This window comes from Nyctereutes procyonoides, unplaced genomic scaffold, assembly GCF_905146905.1.
Source record: "Nyctereutes procyonoides isolate TBG_1078 unplaced genomic scaffold, NYPRO_anot_genome, whole genome shotgun sequence".
Taxonomy (NCBI): Eukaryota; Metazoa; Chordata; class Mammalia; order Carnivora; family Canidae; genus Nyctereutes; species Nyctereutes procyonoides.
This window is the reverse complement of record NW_026575052.1, coordinates 22,600,025-22,619,931: the sequence shown is the minus strand read 5'-3', so window position 1 is coordinate 22,619,931 and position 19,907 is coordinate 22,600,025. Positions and strand designations below refer to the sequence as shown.

At 45.5% G+C, this 19,907-nt stretch overlaps 1 protein-coding gene across 2 annotated transcripts in view; it reads left to right on the top strand.

The window, feature by feature from the left end:
* Window positions 1–1,184: 1,184 nt before the first annotated feature.
* Window positions 1,185–19,907, top strand: part of TOX3 (TOX high mobility group box family member 3) — a 104,478-nt gene continuing 85,755 nt past the window's right edge. For both annotated transcript variants that reach the window (XM_055332399.1, XM_055332398.1), the window contains exon 1: window positions 1,185–1,310. In XM_055332399.1, coding sequence (XP_055188374.1) covers window positions 1,224–1,310 — 87 coding nt within the window. In that variant the 5' untranslated portion in view covers window positions 1,185–1,223. The remainder of the gene's footprint in view (window positions 1,311–19,907) is intronic.

The window sequence follows — 19,907 nt, the reverse complement described above, 5'->3', positions numbered from 1 at the left end:
AGCAGTGAATGATCCGCCTAGATCCAGTTACTCAAATGCCTTTCGAATACAAACAAGAGCCAAGGAAATACGGAGAGAACCGACACGAGGCTTAACCCGGGAAGCTTCGAGTCTGCCTACCTGTGAAAGGTCAGGCCCCAACACCCCTCCTGGAGAGCACCACAGGTGTACCTGGGGGCCCGGCCCCGGCCCCCGGGAGGCCCTCCCGCGGGCTGGCTGCCGGGGAGGTGCCGCCGAGCAGGGGCCCTTCGTGCGGGAGGGCGGCGGAGGGCAGGCGGGCCGGGGGCCGGCCCCACGAGGGACAAACGGCGGCGAGGGGCGGCAAGGGAGCGCACGGCGAGGGGACGCCGCCGACGGGAGCCGGGGGCCGGGCGCCGCGGGGCGCGGCAGGGGGGCTGGGGGGGCCACACCGGGCACCGGGCCGGCGGCCGAGGCGAGGAAGGGAGCGAGGAGCGCTCCGAGGCATCGGGGACAAAGAGGACCGGGAGGGAGGGAGGGGGGCGAGGTGGGGAGCAGAGGGGCCCGGGAGGGGGAGCCGCGGCGCGCGCGACGGGCGCTGCCGGGCGGCGCGGGGCGCGGGGCGCGGGGCAGGGGCCGCGGCGGGGCGGGCCGGGGCGGGGTCGGCGCGCCCGGGGGCGGGCCGGGCCGGGGAGCGCACCGGCGGGGCGGGCGGCGCGCCAGCTGCCCGCGGTGGGAGGGGCGGAGCGGCGGCGGCGCGGGGAGGGGACCGGCGGCGGAGCAGGAGGGGGGAAGGAGGGGAGGGGCCGGGCCCCTTGTCTCCGCCGCTCCTCTGCTCAGTCGGCCCGGGAGGAGGAGGAGGAGCGGGGCCAGCCGCCGCCGCCGCCGTCCCAGCCTCGCCCCGCGCACCTGAACTCGCCGCGCCGCCCGGGCCCCCGCGCCGCGCCCCGCGCCCCGGGCGCACGGCCCGCGCGCAGCGCTGCCTCGGTGCCCCGGCGGGGCGCGTCCCCCGGGCCGCCTCCCGCTCTCCCGCGGCTCGCGTGGCCGCGCCTTTGTGTGCGGCGGCCGCGGCTCCCGGGCTCCCCGGGCTCCCCGGGCTCGGGTCGCGGCGCCCCTCCGGCCGCGAGCCCCTCACGCGCCGCCCGCGGGCAGCCCCGGCCGGGCGCCCCCGACGGTGGATCTAGCGGCTGCGAGGAGGCGGGCAGCGGCCCCGGCGAGCCCCAGCCCCGGCCCCCCGGCCCCCCGGCCCCGGGCCCGGCTCCGGCATGGATGTGAGGTTCTACCCCGCGGCGGCCGGGGACCCCGGCGGCCTGGACTTCGCGCAGTGCCTGGGGTACTACGGCTACAGCAAGGTGACCGACCGGCGGGCCGGGGCCGGGGGCCGGGGGGCCGGGGGGCGGGGGCCACCTCCCCATCCCCGGCGCGGGCGCGCCCCGCTCTCCAGCCCCCGCCCGCTGCACTTTTCTCTCCCGCTCCGCTCCTTTGCCTCTGCGCCTTCGTCTCTGTCCAACTCTCCCACTCTACTCTTTCTGCCCCCTTCCCACCCCCCCTTTTTGTCCTTCTGCCGGCGCTCGGCGCTCCCTCCCCGCGCGCCCCCACCGCCAGCCCCGCCGACTCCCCTTTGCTGCCCCAAAGAAGCGAAGAGCAGCCCAAGGACCGAAGGAGGGGACACGCTTGTGATTCTTTGTTGTTGTTATTAGTAAACACGGTCCCAGCGCCCTGAGTTGGGGAGGGGGGTGCGAGGCAGGAGTCCCCGATCTCGTGGTCCGACGACCTCGCCGCCCCCTCCCCCCTCCCCGCCCCTCTTACCTTCCCCGCGCACTCGAGAGCTGGACCCGGGGCCGCTCGGGGGAGGAAAGGAACAAACTTTTGAGCGTGCCCTGGATTGGCGGGGGGGGGGGGGGGGGGCGAAGTGTTGGAACCCCCGCAGGTGGCCTCTGCTGCCCTCTCGCTCCGGCGCTTCGGACCGCGGGACGGAGGTGCCGGCCCCTCCCCGGTTAGCGCGAGCGGCTTCTCATCTTTCATTTTTTGGGGAGGGGTAGGTTTTGCATTTCGGGGAGATCGGGTTTGGAGACGTCCACGCCACGCGCGGGGTCACCCCACCTCCACCCGGTCCGCCCCGCCCCCCCGCCCCCAGCCCCTGCGCCAACTTCGAGGACCGAGCGTCTCAGGTGGGCGAAGGTGGGTCTCGCCAGGGCCAGCGGGCGCAGCTCGGACCCGGCGAGTCGGTGCGGGAGGCGCAGCCCTGCGGCCGGGGCGGCGCGGACTCCCCTTCCCGGTCCTTCCTGAAGCCCCCGGGGCCAGGCTTTGGAGGAAACATCACCCCGAGGGCGATGTTCAGAGAAAGAGCTGTGCTCTGGATGGCCTGTGCCTTTTGAATGTGGTTTTTCTTTCTCCTTCCCCCCTGCTCCTCCCTCCTCCCCCCTCCCTTTTCTTTCAAATCGTAGTTTGTTTATGATTGCTTGGATAACAGAGGAGGAAATAAGGAGCCGCTGAAAGAAAGGTGCTATACAAAACTAATGAATAAATAACAGGAAGAGGAGGAATTGTATCTAGAGAGTGAGGAACAGTTTGCTGTGCCCCGTGGCTGATGCAGGCTCGTGTTCCTTTCTATTTGTTTATACTCCGTTCCCAACTCCAGTGGTGAAGTTTGTGAAAGACCATTGGGGTCTCTGTGCCTCACCCCTGTGTCCCCGTCGCCCAGCCCCGCGCCTGGCACCGTGGGCCTCCCCCCCCCCCCCCCCCCGCCCCACCAAGTATACAACGGAGGGACATTATTCAGGGTGATTTAACCCTTTGGTGGTGCTGGGGGGCGGGGGCCGGGAGGAGGGAGTTCATGCTCTCAAAATTCCAAGAGTGGTAGGTTAAGCATTGAAAGAGAAGCAAGAAAAGGCCTATGGCAGGGGCCTGGGTGAAGGTTTTCGTTTCTGTCTTCTGATTTTGGATTTACTCAGGTTATTAAATGCTTTAAAAAGTCCCCCTTGTATGCTCAGTTAGGGACTTAGGCAGCCTAATTAAGTATGTCGTGTTTCTGAGAATCCACCTAATTGTTCCAGTGGGGTATTATTTATCTCCTTACAACTTGGCCTGTGTATGCAAGCCTTGGAGAACCGGGCATGCTCTTATCTTTGGAAGCCATTACCTTGCTTAATGTAACTACTTCTTTCCCTGATTTAAGATCAGCAACACTCGAATGACACCAAAATAGAAACCTTTTGTACTAATCCAGTCACTGCAGTGCGTGGCAAATCTCTCTGTTCGCTGAGATCCCAAGGGTACTTCAAGGGACCAGAGGAAATTGTGGGTGTTTTGTGTGTGTCTCTTTTTATTTATTTATTTATTTATTTATTTATTTATTTATTTATTTATTTTTGAGAAAAGCTATTTTGAGTCCATTTAAAGTCAGAACATTTCCTTCAGGAGGGTATAGAAAGCTCGAAACCTGCTGTTGTTTATTGAGATGCTTGTTCAACTTCAGGAGTGAGGATGCAAGTTGGTGCTGTCATATTTTCTTGATGTAGCTTTTTGCCTGAAATAACCTGGTTTCTTAGTAATTCAGCAATCTGGTGGTCGTACGTGCTGCGTGTACACCAGATTTACAAAAGTCAGGCACAGCACTTAATATTGCTAGAAATTAAATTGTACTTATTGTAAGGGGTGTTTGCATTTAATTCCTTGCAGGTAAAAATACAATAACCTTTCATTCAAGCCCCAATACTTTATCTTCCTACTCTTAATTTCAGCAGTGAAAAACCCAATTTTATTCCCAGTAATTTTTCTTTATAGGGAGAAAGTAGTAGAAGAGGAAGTATTAACTTTATGGGTATAAAGCAGCAAGTGCTAATTAACGGTTTATAGCATTTTGTTTCACAGCTAACTTGTGTGTCTGAAGTGGTACTATTCAATGCAGATCTGTATAGAAACTGTAAAAACTAGCATACCAGGACATACATCTATTCTATTTGGAAATACCTGTAATTATTAATCTCTGAAGTCTTAACTTTCGATGACATGTATTATCATTCTGGATGGGAAATGATGGGTTTCAAAGCAAGTATGTTTCTGCCTTTTCTTGTTTTAATGACCATCTGGGAAACTTTAGAAGAAATACAGAACCCTCTGCTCCAGGCTTAACAAGTGAAAAGTTAGTGCTTATCTTTAAATTTATTTACAAACCGTGAATAATAGGGTTTCATTCATTTCTGTCTTTAACAAACGACCAGAGTCCTTTGTATAAATTACATGTGTGTATTATCTTTACATTCTGTGAGTATATGGATCCTTTTTAAATGTCAGCGTGCAGAAAGTGTACTGTCTATGGAGAATGGATGAAAGAGTTTTGAGGGTTCAAAAGTCGTTGAAAGTAGGAGAATAACTTCAAATAAAATATAGCCAGGATCATTAAAATCAGTTAATAATTCATGAACCAGCCACTGATGTATAAACTTAACAGTCATCTCTGCTTTCTAAGGGCTAATTTCCATTTTAATTTCTAGTGGAAAATCTACTGTTTGAACATTTCTTTTTCTGATGTGGCTAACAAATTAAACTAACACCTATATTTAAAAAAGGGGGGGTTGGGCTTATGTTGCTCAAGCGCATTAGGGACCCACTCTGTATATACCTGGAAATTTTCCTTTCCCGGGGTCCTTTCACCTGTAAGAAGATATATGCATCGTATCAATTAGCATGTAGTTGTCAGAAGTCGGCCACCCCAAAATAAACTATTGTGTTGAAGGTGGGTGTGAGCCAGGTGAAATCACACAGTGTGGGTTACACAGTGGACCAAACTCTAGTTACTAGTTTTTCCTGCATATTCTTAGTTTTTTTTTTTTTTTTTCAAAATCTGGCAATTGACTTCTTATCCTATGCAGAATAGTCTTTTTGTTGGTTTTACTCCATCAGTCCCAAAGCTTGCTTTCTAAATACTATATGTGTTATTGATCACTCTGCTTAATTGAGATGTTCTGATGTGAGTGCTTTCACCCTAACCCTGCCTCCTTGGGGTCGGCCTCTCTACCTTGGTTGGCTTGAAGAGGAGAAGACCTGAAGGGTCATTTGTCATTTGTCTATCTTATTGGAGACCATGGTTCGCATTGAGAACACACTGAGAGGGGGATTTGACTGAAACTCTTCCTCAGTTGATACCTTGCTCTGGCGTGAAAACCAATGATTTCATTTCTAGGGCCTTGGTGTCTGGAGGTGTTGAATTTTGAGAGCAGATGGAGAGATTTTCATATGAGGTCTTCCAATGAGATATTGAAGCCATATTGTGAAAGAGATGTAAGAGATGTAAGGTTTTTCTAAGGCCTGTAGAGAAGGGGTCATAAATGCAAAATGCCTCTAGGGACATCCAGTTAACCTACCTGAAGATAGGGTCTGTGGTCAAGTGGACAACATGGCCCATTTAAAGGGGTAGCCTTGTTCAGCACTTGCAGATTGTTGCCATGCCAACGGTTGGGCCCAGTATCCACATTTTGCAGTTATTTTTCCAAGAGAATGATAATCTGAGTTTTTATGTGAAATATCCTGAATTTTAAATGTTGGCAGCAAATTAACATATTATTGAAATCCTTATGTGGGACCCTTAAAACATGCTTGTATACTGCTTCTTTACAGTTTTTGCAAACTCCTATGCAGATGAGGTTTGGAAAGTCATGTTTTAATAGGTCATTTATGGTTTATGTTCGACTATGTGGACAGTTCCACACTCCATGTCCCAACTACATGGACGATTTAGTTGAATGAGTGAAGGATGTAAATCTGACCACTTTCAATGTAGTTCTCATTGAATAATTTGAATTCCGTCATTCATTAATTTTAGGTCTGCAGTGGAATAGTTCTAGATCAGGGGTTGGCAAACTGTGGCTCACGGGTCCCACTGGCCCAGTGCCAGTGTTCCTGTTTAGTGTGTGAGTGAAGAATGGTTTTTACATTTTTAAATGGCAGAAAATCAAAAGAAAGATGACATTTCATCACTGTGAAAATTACACAACACTCACATTTGTGTTCATAAATAAAGTTTTATCAGAACGCAGCCCCACTCATTTGTTTATTATATATCATCTGTGGCCACAGTGTCAGAGTTGAATAGTTGTGACAGAGACTGCATAGCTTGCAAAGCCTGAAACATTTAGTATTTGTCCTTTTACAGAAACAGTTTGCTGACCTCTGTTCTAGATAATCAGAACACTTGATGGTACCAGGATCTTCCTTTGTTCAAAGACTTGACAGTAGAAAGAAAATCTAGTTAACAAGATGGTATAACTGGGAGATTACTATTCCACAGCCTGTTTTCCAGAATGTTTCTAAAATGTTTCTAAAATGGCTAGACTCTAGCTATGGTAGGAGTGGGGATGGAGGATTCTCATGCTCACAGCATTACCCCAGACTAGTTCAGTAAGAGTCTTCCAGGATGGAAATCAGGTGGCAGTGTTTTTAAAGCTCCCTAGGTGATTCCAATGTGCGGCCATGGTTGAAAACTTTGTTTTTACGCTGAGGATCCTCCTTTGGAGTAAGCAACCTTGAGGGGCAGTAGAAATAGGTAAGGAGATTGGTGATTGCCCTAAAGTAGACAAGACTAACAACAGAGTCATTGGTTCCAGGTTGAGAATCAGGGCCTTTTCAGGACCTCAGCAGGTCCCAAGCCCTGTTGATGTGGTTCCCCTCCACATCATATCAGACGTTAAAATGGCTGTATCCACATCCTACATTTACTGTGCTATGACATACTAGTAATATACCCTGTTTGAGTTGATGCTCATTAGTTGACTTATATTTGCATTTTGTAGGCATCTGTTAGTTTTAATTTTGTAGTGTGTGTGTGTGTGTGTGTGTGTGTGTGCGTGGTGTGGCCAATTAATTTTTTCTCTCACGTTTTAAACATTTTCATAGGCCCCTGAGAAGCTCATACTTATAAGTGTCTAGTCTTCACCAACTAATGGATAAAATAGTCCTTCCAACACTAACTTGAAGGTTCATAAACTGACCATTTGCCACCCATTTTGCAAACAGGGAATAAATATTGATGAATACCCTGTGTCCACTAGAGGCTAATACATAATAAGCCATAGAAAATTAATTTTAGGCTTTTAAGATAAAGTCAATGAATGTATGTGGCCACAACATTCAAAGTAAGGTGTAGATATTTTAAGAACTATCTATTTTGGGTCACAACTGTCAGGGGGATGCTAAATACTTGAGGACTTATTTTATCTAATATGTACCAGTAGTTTAAAAAGTTCCATTAGTTGTCTCTCTCTAAAAATCTTTGCATGTAAATCTAGATTCTCAGCCTTTTCCCTCCCTCCCTCCCTCCCTCCCTCTCTCTCTCTCTCTCTTTCTTCTTTCTTTCTTTCTTTCTTTCTTTCTTTCTTTCTTTCTCTCTCTCTCTCTTTCTTTCTTTCTTTCTTTCTTTCTTTCTTTCTTTCTTTCTTCTTTCTTCTTTCTTCTCTCTCTTTCTTTTCAGACATAATCATAAATCTGGCAGTCCTGGACCTGTTCCCTTGCATGGCAACATGTTCCTCTCCACTTTGACTTTCTCATACTCCCTTGGAGTTCCTCTCAAGTCCCAGGAGGCCTTGAGCTTGAAAACTTTAAGAAGAGGTAGAGTTAAACAAGTGACAGATGTGATGCTCAAACCTAGTGAAGTGGGGTTGCCATCACTGGAGAAATACAGACCCCAGTATTCCTTACAGTATATAGGGTAGTAGGTGAATGGAAAAAAGTAATTTGTTATCATATTACAGAGCAGTGTTTCTCAAACTTCAGTGTGCTCAAGAATCATTTAGAGAGCTTTTTAGAACACAGACTGTTAGACCTTACCTCTAGAGATTCTGAATCCTGGGGTCTAAGCTGGGGCTCCCACGTGATGCTGGTGTTGTGTTGTGAGTAGCATGGCACAGAGGACTTCCCAGTGGTAAGGTAAAGAGTTTGTTCTAAGGGTTTGTCAGAATGTTTTGGGCTGGGATGCCTGGGTGGTTCAGTGGCTGAGTGCCTGCCTTTGGCTCTGGGTATGATCCTGGGTCTGGGGATCAAGTCCTGCATCAGGCTCCCGGTAGGGAGCTTGCTCTTCCCTCTGCCTGTGTCTCTGCCTCTTCCTCTCTCTATCTCTGTCTCTCATGAATAAGTAAATAAAATCTTAATAAAAAAAGAATGCTTTGGGCTGTAGGTAACAGAACACCCAACAAACACTGGCAGATAGCATTAGGACTTTTGTTTACTGATAAAGAAGTCTTTAGGTAGGCAGTCTCAGGCTGTTTTGGTTGAAGGCAATCACGTCTTCAAGGACCCTCTTTTTCTTTTTATTCTGCCATTCCTGAAATTTCAGCAGCCTCCTCATGGTCACAAGTTTGCTGCCACAGCTCCAGACATCATGTCCTCACATGATAGCATGGAACATGGAAAGCAAGGTCATGGTGGGGGTGGGAGTGATAGCAAACCTCTGTATATCTCTTAATAAAGAGTAGCTTTCCTGGGAACAGTTCTATTGGGCTCTTTTATTTATTGATGAGAAATGGATCACATGACCACTCTAGGCCAGTCATTGACAAGAAGATTGCCATGATCAGTTTAGACTAATCCCATGTCATTCCCTGGGGGCCAGGCACATTGTCACACGAGCATCAATACTCTTATGCTCTATTAGCAAGAAAGAAGGCCTTTGGAAAGACAGTGGCTCTACTACTGAGCACCCATGAAGACTTCGGAGTGGGCCAACGGTTTGGTTGGAGTGAGTAAGAATCTGAGCTTTTGACTAGATTAGTGTGAAGCCTGAAAAGAGGTTGGGGGTGGGGGGACCAGGGAGGATGCCACAACCCAATGGAGACAGAGATGTGAGAGAATTTGAACTAAGATGTGAAACATGGATGGAAAGGAGGGGTGTGCACGGGCACTAAGTAGTACATCTCCCTAACTTAGAAGGGAGACAGAGGAGCCAAGGTGACTCAGAGTGAACTGGAGCCTTGGATAAATGGTAGGACCTGAAGCAGAAGCAGCGAGGTGAGAGGAGAAGCTAGTTTTGAAGGAAAGCTAAAGCTGACATTGGATATTTTGGTGGAATATTCCCACAGAGACATCATGTAGGCACTTGCACCAGTGCACTGGAATTCAAGAGAGCACTCAAGGCCCAGGAACCAAAGTGGGAGTCCTCCTGTATATAGTAGAGCGATAGAAATGCAGGTGACTCCCTGCCTCCCTGAGTTTCCAGATTCACCTCCCCACTTGGTGGGGTAATGTGTGAAACTCAGAAAACTTGCAAATTCTGCTGTCTCATTACAATAATGGTATAAAAAAGGAGTATTTGTGTGTGTACCTGTGCATGCACACATGATGGTATATTTTTTCTATCTCAATAGTTGTTTGGGAAGAAACATTTTTAAACCGTTGTTAAGTGGAGATGATGGAAAATTTATAAGAATAACAATTTAAACTGTATCAGCCATTTATGAATGAAAACATTTCCTGTCTTTTCTTTATGTAAGGGGTACAATTTCAAATTGGATTTCATGATGTTAGCAAAGTCATGAATATCTTGGAGCATCTGTTTTGAGTGTGCTTGATGAGGAAGGACAGGATTTTTGCGAAGTATTCTTATAGATAAAACGTATTTGGAAGGTGGATTGATTGAACTCTTTAAAAACAAACAAACAAACAAACAAACAAACAAACAAACAAACAAACCCAAACTCTGTTTAAACATAAGCAGAGGCTTTTATTCAAGGTCTGCATGAGCTTGATAGGCTTTATCTTCACCCTTCGTAGTAGATTATTTTCTTTGTTTTCTAGGTTTGTATCCTTAATCCCTTCCTCAAGGAGGCCATGTTCTCTTAAATATGTTCTATGCTTGTATGAAGCACATCAAACATGGGGAAATGGCCCTTCTCTTATGACCAACATTCTGTCTTTAATCCTAATTTGATTTTATTTCGTTTATAAAAGAATAATTTGAATGTCTTGGTAATCCAGAAGTTAAAACAAACTGGCTGATACCAGGAAGTATTTGGATTTTCTCTAAATACAAATTTGAATGATACGTTTTCCTTCTCTTACAGATGCATTTTAAGGTAGGCCTTTTCTATTTTGCAAGTTGACTGTGGCCTTTTCCACACTGACTGGATTGTTTATATAGAAGAATTGTATTAGGGGTGCCTGGGTGGCTCAGTCGGTTAAGCAGCTGCCTTTGGCTCAGGTCATGATCTCAGGGTCCTGGGATCAAGCCCTGCATTGGGCTTCCTGCTCATTGGGGAGCCTGCTTCTCCTTTTCCCTCTGCTGCTCCCTTGCTTGTGCGCTTTCTGTGTCAAATGAATAAAATCTTTTTTTAAAAAAAAGAACTATATTAAACGTGGTGATGGAGGTGAGTTTTTTTTAAATATTCCAAATTGATGTGATGTCAGTGACAGTACCATATTGTGAAAATTTGCAGCAATTTGCCCTCTACTTTGTAATGAGCGAGGGATTTGTTGTACTGTAGAATAATAACAATTTTACCCTTTCTCTTAAAAATTTTCTTAGTATAAGAGGTAGAAGTCCCAAATGCTGACTGAATAGAAAACTTTTATGAAGTATGTATGATTGGTTGGAAGTTGATTTCCTGGGAAAAAAATGAGGTAAACTTTACTAGAAATATTGGACACTCAAGCATACTCAGTAGATCTGTCTTGCTCCTCCTTCATGCCTGTTTGTCTTTAATGAGAAACTCGACCCTTATTGTTTGGCTTTTATATAAATTCTGATAAAAATGTTTAATCAAGAGGTAGTTAAAACTATTGTATTTGATTGAGAATCCTTTTGATTGCAAATGGGAAAAAATCCTTAAACTTTTAATTCAATAGAAAAGGGATAATGAATTTTGTCTCCGGTCTGGCTGGACCGAGTTTCCAGGGATGTTATCACCACTTCCTTCTGTTAGCTCTGCTTTCATCAGCTTGGCTTCCCTGGCAGACTCCATTCAGGTAGTAGGAGGGTGTCCAGAAGTAGCTCCAAGGCACGTCCCCACAGCTCAGCCTCCCTGAGGGACAGATTCTTTCCTATTTGCTCGAGAAACTTCTCTGGATGTAGGCTCATTGGACAGACTTGGGTCCTCTGCCCAGGCCCAAAGTCACATACCTCTCTCAGGAGCAGAGACAGGTACTATCCCCATGGGGATAACTATCCCCATGGAAACCACGTGGGCTGAGAGTCTGGAGCAGTGCTTCCCCAAAGAGAGAGCAAAGTTTCTGCCTCATTGGGAGGGGAAGTGGAGGCGGGTAGGAAAGAAAGTCCATTTAAATGCTTAGTGAAGTAAAGCCTGCCAATTTTGAAGATTTCTGAGGACTTGAGTTGTCCATGCTCATTATTATTCTTTGTGGAAACCAGAAATAGCCTGTGTTTATTGAATAAGATACAATGATTGTCACTTTTTAAGTATTTATTAGGAATGTGCTTCTTGTTAGGGACTGACATTGGATGTGGTTCACCTTAAGAAACCTCTAGTTTAATAGGAGAGCAGGTGTGTGCATGTGAGCATTCATGAAATGTGTGTGTGTGTGTGTGTGTGTGTGTGTATGAGAGAAAAATGGGGGGGGGGTGCAGAATATAAGTGAACCTAAGGAGATACTCTAGTAGGTAGAAGAGCTCCAGGAACAGATTGATTAAGAGAAATGGCTTCTGAAGGGTGTTGTGGTTAAGTACAAGAGCTCACAGAGGCTATCAGGTTTGGAATAGGCAAGTAGGAAAAGGAGATGTTAGAGAAGAGAAGGCCAGAGAAGGAATTCTAGGCAGCACTTCTGCATGAACATGACAGGCTAGCCAGGGTCCCTCTGGAGACTTTTGTAGGATGGTCCCATGGGACAATGAGTTTCATCTGTGTAGAAGTATCCTTTGGTGGGAGATGTGGGTGTGGAGGCATGAGCTTCTGTGGTCAAAGATCTGAGGTTTCACCAAACAGATCTAGTTAAGGATGTGTGCCTGTATGGGTGTGGGGGTACATCTGCTTGCGCGTATATGTGTGTGTTTCCATATGTGTATGTATGCAAGTCTATGGTGTATTTGTATGCAGAGGATGGCCGTTTGAACGGAGTGGGGGGAGGAAAATGAGAGTGTATTTTCAATACTGTACCTGAGAACATTTGGAGGAGAAATTAAAGACTCGCGAAGAGAGAGTGATTTAATGATGGATGGATGGTCTGTTGGTGTTGGAATGAAGGCTGTCTGTCGATAGAGGGAGATTAGCCTTGAAAGTCGGGTAACCCTTTCTTTGAGCTAGTCGGGCAGAAGGAGAGGTTGGTTGAAGATTCAGATACACATTTTAGTGGAAAAGACATGGGGATGGAGAGACACAGGGACATAATGAGAAGGAGGGAAGGAAGAAGGGAGAGAGGGAGATGAGAATGTGAGGGGGAATGGGTGGGGGAGTTGTCTGACAAGCCCAAGATCCACCCTGCCTATTTCTACCTGGGATCTGGCCACTACTCCCTCCACTTAAGGACTGACCGCTTAAGACCATCTGAATATCTAAAATCTTTTTTCCCCCCAGCCTCCTCTCATTGTTTCATCACTTAATTCATAGCATGTATCCCTGTTTGAATTTTTCGTTTATTCATTTATTCATCTATTTCCCATTTGCCTTTTTCCACTAGCATGTAAAACTCCGTGAGGGTAGGGACATTTGGTGATCACTGTATGCCTAGCATCTAGAAGAGTGCTTACTTAGCATGTAAAGGAACATGTGATATGATGCAAGCTAGAGATAAGTAAGAATACAGTTGAGTAGATCTGGTGATAGTTTAAGCTTTGGATAAACACATGTTGGACCTACTATGCACCGGATACTTGGAGACAGTGGGAGTGCAGTGGTGAGGAGTCACCTGTCCTGTTCTTGAGGAGCTGGCCTGTGGTTGTAGTGATAATCTCTGAGAGACGTTTTTAAGCTTAAATTTTATTTCCAATTTCCCCTTTCAGTAGTTCCTGCACTGCTGACAGGGAAGGAATGATGGGTGGTGAGGATGGGGTGGTGAATATTGTTTACGCAGGAATGAGAGAGATACAGGGGTTGAGAGAAGGGGAATTTGAAAAGACTTTTATCAATCCAAGTGTTCAGGCTGGTCAGGGAAGGTCAAATGGTCTAGGACAGCGAGACTTCAGTAAAAGGCCAAGAAGAGTGTGCTAGTTAGGATTGGCCAGCAGAGAAAGAAAAACAAAACAAAACAAAAAAAACTTGAGTAGCAATGGCTTGAATGAGGTAGACATCACCTCTCTTTCCTCTAGTGAACTTCAGAGGTAAGTAGTCCAGAGCTGTTGCCGCATCGTAGACAACTGGGTGCCAACCTACCTCTGCCTTTCATGTGACCCTTGTTTGACCCTTCAGGGTAGAGCTCCAGTTGGCATCCATGGTCCAACAAGGAGGGAGGTGATGGAGGGAAAAGGAAGGTTTCCAGGAGCTGCCACATGACACTTGCTTATTTCTCACTGGCCAGAACTGAAATGCATGACCACACCTCTGCCTTTAAGGTATCCAGGAAGTGTGGTCTGTATTGTGGCTGAGCCATGTGCCCAGCTACTTACGTCATTGCTGTGGAAGAAGACATGAGTGGTCAGACCGAGACAAAGTATATACTTCAGCAGGTGCTTGGGAGCGAATGATGGGTGAGGTCCAAGAAACCCTTCTTGGGTATCTTCATGTTTGAGATTTTTATGTAACAAGTACAGCACTATATTTTGGTAACCTTTTTCAATATTTTAGTTTTCATCTGCTCTCTGGAGGGCCCCCTTTTGGTGATGCACCATGACAAGATAGCTTTTCAGTACTTTCTTCACTCGGGGGTTGTATTTGGGACATGCTTAAAATACCCAATGATTTATGTTCTTCTTTGCAGAAACTGCAGATCCTTATGTCCTGATGTCCTGATTTTAATTGATTACCCGTATTTCAGGCCCACATTTCTCTTCTCTTTAAAAATACCTCTTGAATTTTTATACTGTCATCTCTTTGGTCCTCACTGTTTTGAGTAGTTTTGAGTATGGGTCAATCTGCAATCAATATTTTTTAAACTAGACTTTTTTTTAATTGATGCTTTTTTAAAAAAAAAAAATCAAACCCAGCCTACCTCCAACTTCACTGGGTCTCCTTCCCTAGAAACCTGGGTTCTTTATGCTCTTTATGCTCTTCCTCTTTGGTTCCTCCACTGGCCAATTTTGACTGGTGTCCAATGTTGGCTATAAAGACATGTCCTTTGTCCTTGGCACCACCAACACTCTCAGTCCCTCCTCCTTTTGCTGTGTATGTTGTATCAGCCCCCAGGCAGCAGCATTTTTCACCTTGAGGGTGACTGAACTCAAGTTAATACCGTCCATTTTCTTTGCTAATGACGGATTACTGGGGTCCTTGATGGGTTATGGTTTTGTTCATCCATTGATTCTCTAGGACATTCTCTACCACGGAGAGTCCAATACTTCTACCATTGCAGTCCAGCCTGTGCTATCCTCATTCTTAGAAGGGAACTCTGATCTTTCACTTTATGTGGAACATTGCTACTTTGCTCTCCCCTCTTGTCTGGGAACCAGACTGTGGTTGATTTTTCCAGACCCCGGGGCAGGGTTTGGTGGTATGGGGTTGGAGAAGAGCTGTTCTGCTGTTTGGGATAAATGCTTCCCACAGTGCTAATCCCTTTCTGACTGTTACATATTCTTGGTTTTACAGGCAGCTCCCTTCTCTCCTGTTTCCTTCCCACCAGTGCCCCAAGTATCTTCTAAGTGCCCCCCCAACTATGGATTTACCAGGTTTCAGTTTCTCACCTCCCTTGTGATGGCTTTTGCTCGCTTCTCATTCCATCCACATTCTGATACGCTTCACATTTTTGTTTAACGCAGGTTTTTCCCCCCTCAGATAAATGTGAAATGAAGACCACCACAAATGGAAAACCCTATCACTTTTTTCACATAGAAGAAAATCCTGAAAATAAACACAAGGGGAGTAAACACCATTATCAAAAGCTTACTGGAGACCTTGCTTGCCTAAGGCTTTGCCCTCTGTTTGTTGAAAAGGGAGATTTGCAAGTGTGAGGAAGGTGTTGAAGACCCGTTAGCACCAAACTGAGACTTTGTCTTTGATTTCAGTAGTGCGGTGGGGAGAGCTTGAAAGGAAATTCAAAACAGAATGAGTTTCTCAAGATGTAATTAAAGGCTCTCTTGGTTTGTTGTCTCTGTACCTCCCAGAGCTGTGTTTCTCCTACTGGGACCCGTATGCAAGTCAACTAGGCCTCTGGATGACATGCAGAGCCGCAGGTCTGGGGTGAGCCTGAGAATTGGCATTGCTTGTACGTTCCCAGGGGATGCAGGCCACTGGCCCCACTTGGAGTTGTAGAGTCCCAAGAGAAAGGACCATGCACATTCACTCGTTCACCTGACTCAGTGGGCCCCTGTTAAAACACCTCTCTGAACAGTTCCTCAAACCAGAAATCTTTACCAAGGGTTCCACGTCTTTCTACCCAGGCCCTCCTTAACACCCTGCAGGCTACTTCGGTTACATTACCAAAACTATCTTTCCACTCTTTCCCAGGGAGCTCCGCCTTGCCAGATCTCACTGCATTCGTTCATGGAAGAATATGGAGTGTCTGCTCAGGCGAGATACTGCCCTAAGCCCTGGAGTTACACTTTTCTGATGACTTCTTGAACTCCCCTCTTCCCATCCTATTCATTTGTTTCCCCTAACCTCCCATGTCCTGGTTCTCTACAACTGTATATTTGGATGCCTCTGATTGTGTTTGCTCTGTCAATCTTGTCTGCCTTCCTGCCTCTTCCCATGCACTTGGGGGAATACCTTCCCAAAGCTTGATGTCTTACCCTTTTGCCTCTTTATTCTTTCTGCTTTGTATGTGAATCTTGTTTTCTGCCTTTAGCTACTCCGTCTCTGGTACTGTTTGTATCAGTTACCTATTGCTGTGAAACAAATTAAACCTTGAGGCTTAAAACAAACAAGCAAGAAACTTGCCTCCTTCATGCTGCTGCCAGTCTGCAGTGTAGGCTGGGTTCCCTTCTGTGTTTGCAGTCAACTGCAGGTTTGACTTCGCTTCTAGAGGTTGACTAGCTCCAGCGGGGGCCTCTCCTTTCTCCTGCATGGAGTCGCTGTCCTCCAACATGCTGGGGTATACTCAGGAGCCCTCCCAGTGACAGCATTGTCAGGAAGACTTGAGCCCGCCGACCTGTCGCAATGTTGCTTCTACCACATTCTGCTGTCCTGAGCGAGTGGAGAGGCTGCCTCGCTGCCTCGACTCAAGGGGAAAGGAAATAGATTTCCTTTTCTTCAGGAGAGGAGCTTCAACAATCACATCACAAAGGGTTGCAGATACGGGAAAGTGTGAAGAATTGTGGCGCTTTTTTGCACTTTTCCCCAAGACCTCAAATCCCCACCCCTACCTTGATCTGCTTCTCTTACCTCCTGGATGGTGGGCAGCTTTCTCCAGGCTTCTACCCTTTCATGGTCTGCTGTTGGTTCAAGTCCAGTATGAGCCGTGGGACAACCTGCCCCCCCCACAATCTTTTTTTAAACAAGATTTTATTTTCTTTATTCATGAGAGACACACAGAGGCAGAGACACAGGCAGAGGGAGAAGCAGGCTCCCTGTGGGGAGCCCGATGTGGGACTGGATCCTAAGACCCCGGATCATGACCTGAGCCAGAGGCAGATGCTCAACCACTGAGCCACCCAGGCATCTCCTCTATGTCCCACTTCTGCTTTAATTCTCAGATGGATATCTTTCTATGTTGTCATTTTCCTTCTGAAAACATTTCCAGTCTCTGGTCTTTGTTCATAGCAGTGCTTTCTCAGACTTTCCACCTTTATTGAGGCCACATTGACCTACCATTGGTATTACTATCGATGTGAATTTTTTTATATTGACTCATTTTTATGTATTTTTTCTTTTTTATGTTTTTGAAAGAATTTATTTATTTATTTATTTGATGGGGTGGAAAGAGGAGCAGAGGGAGAGAATCTCAAGCAGACTCTCTGCTGATTGCAGAGGATGTCATGGGGCTCCATCTCACAATCCTGAGATTGTGACCTGAGCCGAAACCAAGAGTCATGCACTTATCTGACTGGGCCACCCAGGCACCCCTACACTGACTCATTTTTAATTTATACCACTATTGCCTAAGGCAACCTTGTATAACTTGTAACATGAAAATTACCTGTACAATAAATGCATAATTATGAACATTTTACAAATTCATTTATATACCAATTAAATTAGTCCCATATGCGTAATAGATATTGAGAGAACTGGCTACAGGATAAATCACTATGTCTTCAACCTGACATGAGAGACCTTCCATATCTAGCACCAAAGTTCCTGCATTAAGGAGAAACAAAATTCCTTAGAAAAAAAGCTGGTGGAAAAAAAAAAAAAAAAAGAAAAAAGCTGGTGAATTTTCTTAAATTCTGCTCAAGGTCATTGTAGTGGTTATATATCAGCACCACAAAGTAGGATTGCCTGTCTTAATATTTTTACATAGTGCATAGACATATTAGTTGTTTTGAAAATAGTAATTTGAAATAGCTATTTTTCCTGTCCCTCAAAGCCCAGTGTTCATAATAAATAACTTTCTTGGTAGCATAATAGCCTTGCCTTGTCTTCATTAATACATTTTGCAAGTATCCTCTTCAATTCTGGCTTGACTTAACAGGTTTCTAACTGCCAGTGGGCCAAAATCATATACTATGTCTTCTTATTTTTATGGCTTGTCTCTATCTCAGATTCCTAGAAAACTCTGTAATCATGACATATACTGCTTTGATCATCTGAGCTTGTCTTCATAGTTAGGCATTTTGATGGGGTAAGATCGTGGATTGCAGTTACTTTTCCCCTTCCTCCACATTTCTTCAGCCTGCATGGTTATTAGGGAGAAACCTGTGGAAGTTCAAGGCAGAAACCCAAATCAAGTTCAAGGGATTCTGATGTAATGAGAAATGATTCCAGAGTAATGAGAAGAGTAAGAATAGTGCTAATAGAAGACAAGAAGAGTGACAATAGAGGAGAATGATCTAGAAGATTCTTATGTAAGGGAGAAAGACAAAACAAAAACGGTGTCCAGTTGTGAAGAGAAAAAAGAGATGGTGTATTTTTAAAACATGAGGCCAATTCAGCCTGAAGTTTGCAGATACTTTGAGAGACAGCACCCAAAATTGCTTGATTATAGTTAACTAAAATTTCCTACTGTGACATAACCCATACAGGTTAGAATTCAACATTTGGGAAATTTTTTTCTGATGATAAATTTTGCCATCATACTTAGTGATTGACACAGTATTTTTATCCTTTGGTTTCTTATCAGAAATTATGGTCTTGAAGTAGGCTGCTCAATCTTTATTAAAAGCTCTGTTGTAAGAAATAATATATTTATGGCAAATGGGCTGAAGAGGACTCAGTGCCTCCATTCAGATAGGTCATCCAGATAACCTGATCTGATGGGGGGGTCAGGATGGTGCACTGTTGTGAAGGTCCCCCCAACAGTTGACTTCACTGGGTGTCTGTCGTGTATGGAATTAGCACCTTCACTTTGCATTGAGTGGAATTATGAACAATATTTTAGTGAACATTCTGTTTAGAGTATAGCCTATTACATATCAGAGTGTCCATTTTTATAGTGATTTACCAGAGACTTTTCTTAGGTTACTATATCAGGAAGAGCTGAAAAAAGTCACTTAGTTTTATCTTATGAGGATTATTAATCTTGTCATTCTCGTTTCTTTCATGGCATTAGCTTCCAAGAAGCTTGGAGTCCCAACATGAAACCAACATGTAACTGACCACAGTAGTACATGCATTCCTGTGTACTGGCCATCTTGGCTTTAGTAATAACTTTCTTAATTTTATCTTTTCTTTGCCTTGATTCTTATAAATATTACCCCTCCTTTTAGAAGCAAAAATGCTTTTGAAAGTCACCCCCAGGTCCTTTGTGGAGAAAAGCAGGTTGTGAATAAATACTTAAAGTACTTATAATTGCAATGAATATGTTTGTATAGTGTCAAGAATACTTACCTTTCTACGAGAAATTTCCACTTAAAAAAATTAAAGTCTACTTGTGTCAGTGTCATAAAACTAAAAAGCATGTCCCCTTTTGGTCTTTTTTATAAGGATGAATGCAATTCTCAATTTATAGATAGCACTTCTTAGAATTTGTTTCTTATAGGATGTTTCTTCCAAAATTATGGAATCTATTGAAATGATGAAAATGGGGAAATTGGTACATTCCCTGAGCCATTAAAGTTTGAGCTCTCTTATTATTTAAAAAGTAGTGAATTCCTGCAAGTTCCTATCATGTCACAATTAGTATCTGTTTTGATTGAGGAAAATGTGGTTTTACCAAGACTGCGCTAAGATTAGCCGGGCATTGGGGGTCCATTGGACCAGTTGTCAAGTGTTAACTGGTCTACACTTGTATCCCATGACCTCTGAGTTGGTTTCCTAATGGTTGGGAAGAGTTTCCATCCTCACCGGGGACATTTGTCCTTTGAGAAAGCACTGCTGACTTGGCATAGGGAAACCTGCCTGGTGCTTTGTGAGCCCTGCTCAAATTAAAAGAAGCAGTTAACTTCTTGTAAAACCAGCCACCCTCTTAGATTGATTTCAAGTGACTCACGGCAATGCAAATGCACTTCACCATTGTCTTGGGGTCACTGTTTTGTTTAATCAGCTTCCTGAAAAGTGGAAAATTTTATTTTGGTAACTTTGGAAAGCAGCCTGATTGATTCCTGCTTAAGTTGCTGTTGGTTTTATTTATCTAAGGTTAGGCCTAAGAGGTCCTTTGGATTTTGATGACTTCAAATATCGAGCAGTTGGCAGGCTGGCAGGGTGTGAGGGCGGAAGTCTGATTTGAACCCATTTCTACCACTTATTGGCGCTGTGATCTCCAGCACATTCCTCAGCCTCTTGGTGTCTTCATCTCTTAAAAATGGGTATTTTCCTCTGCTG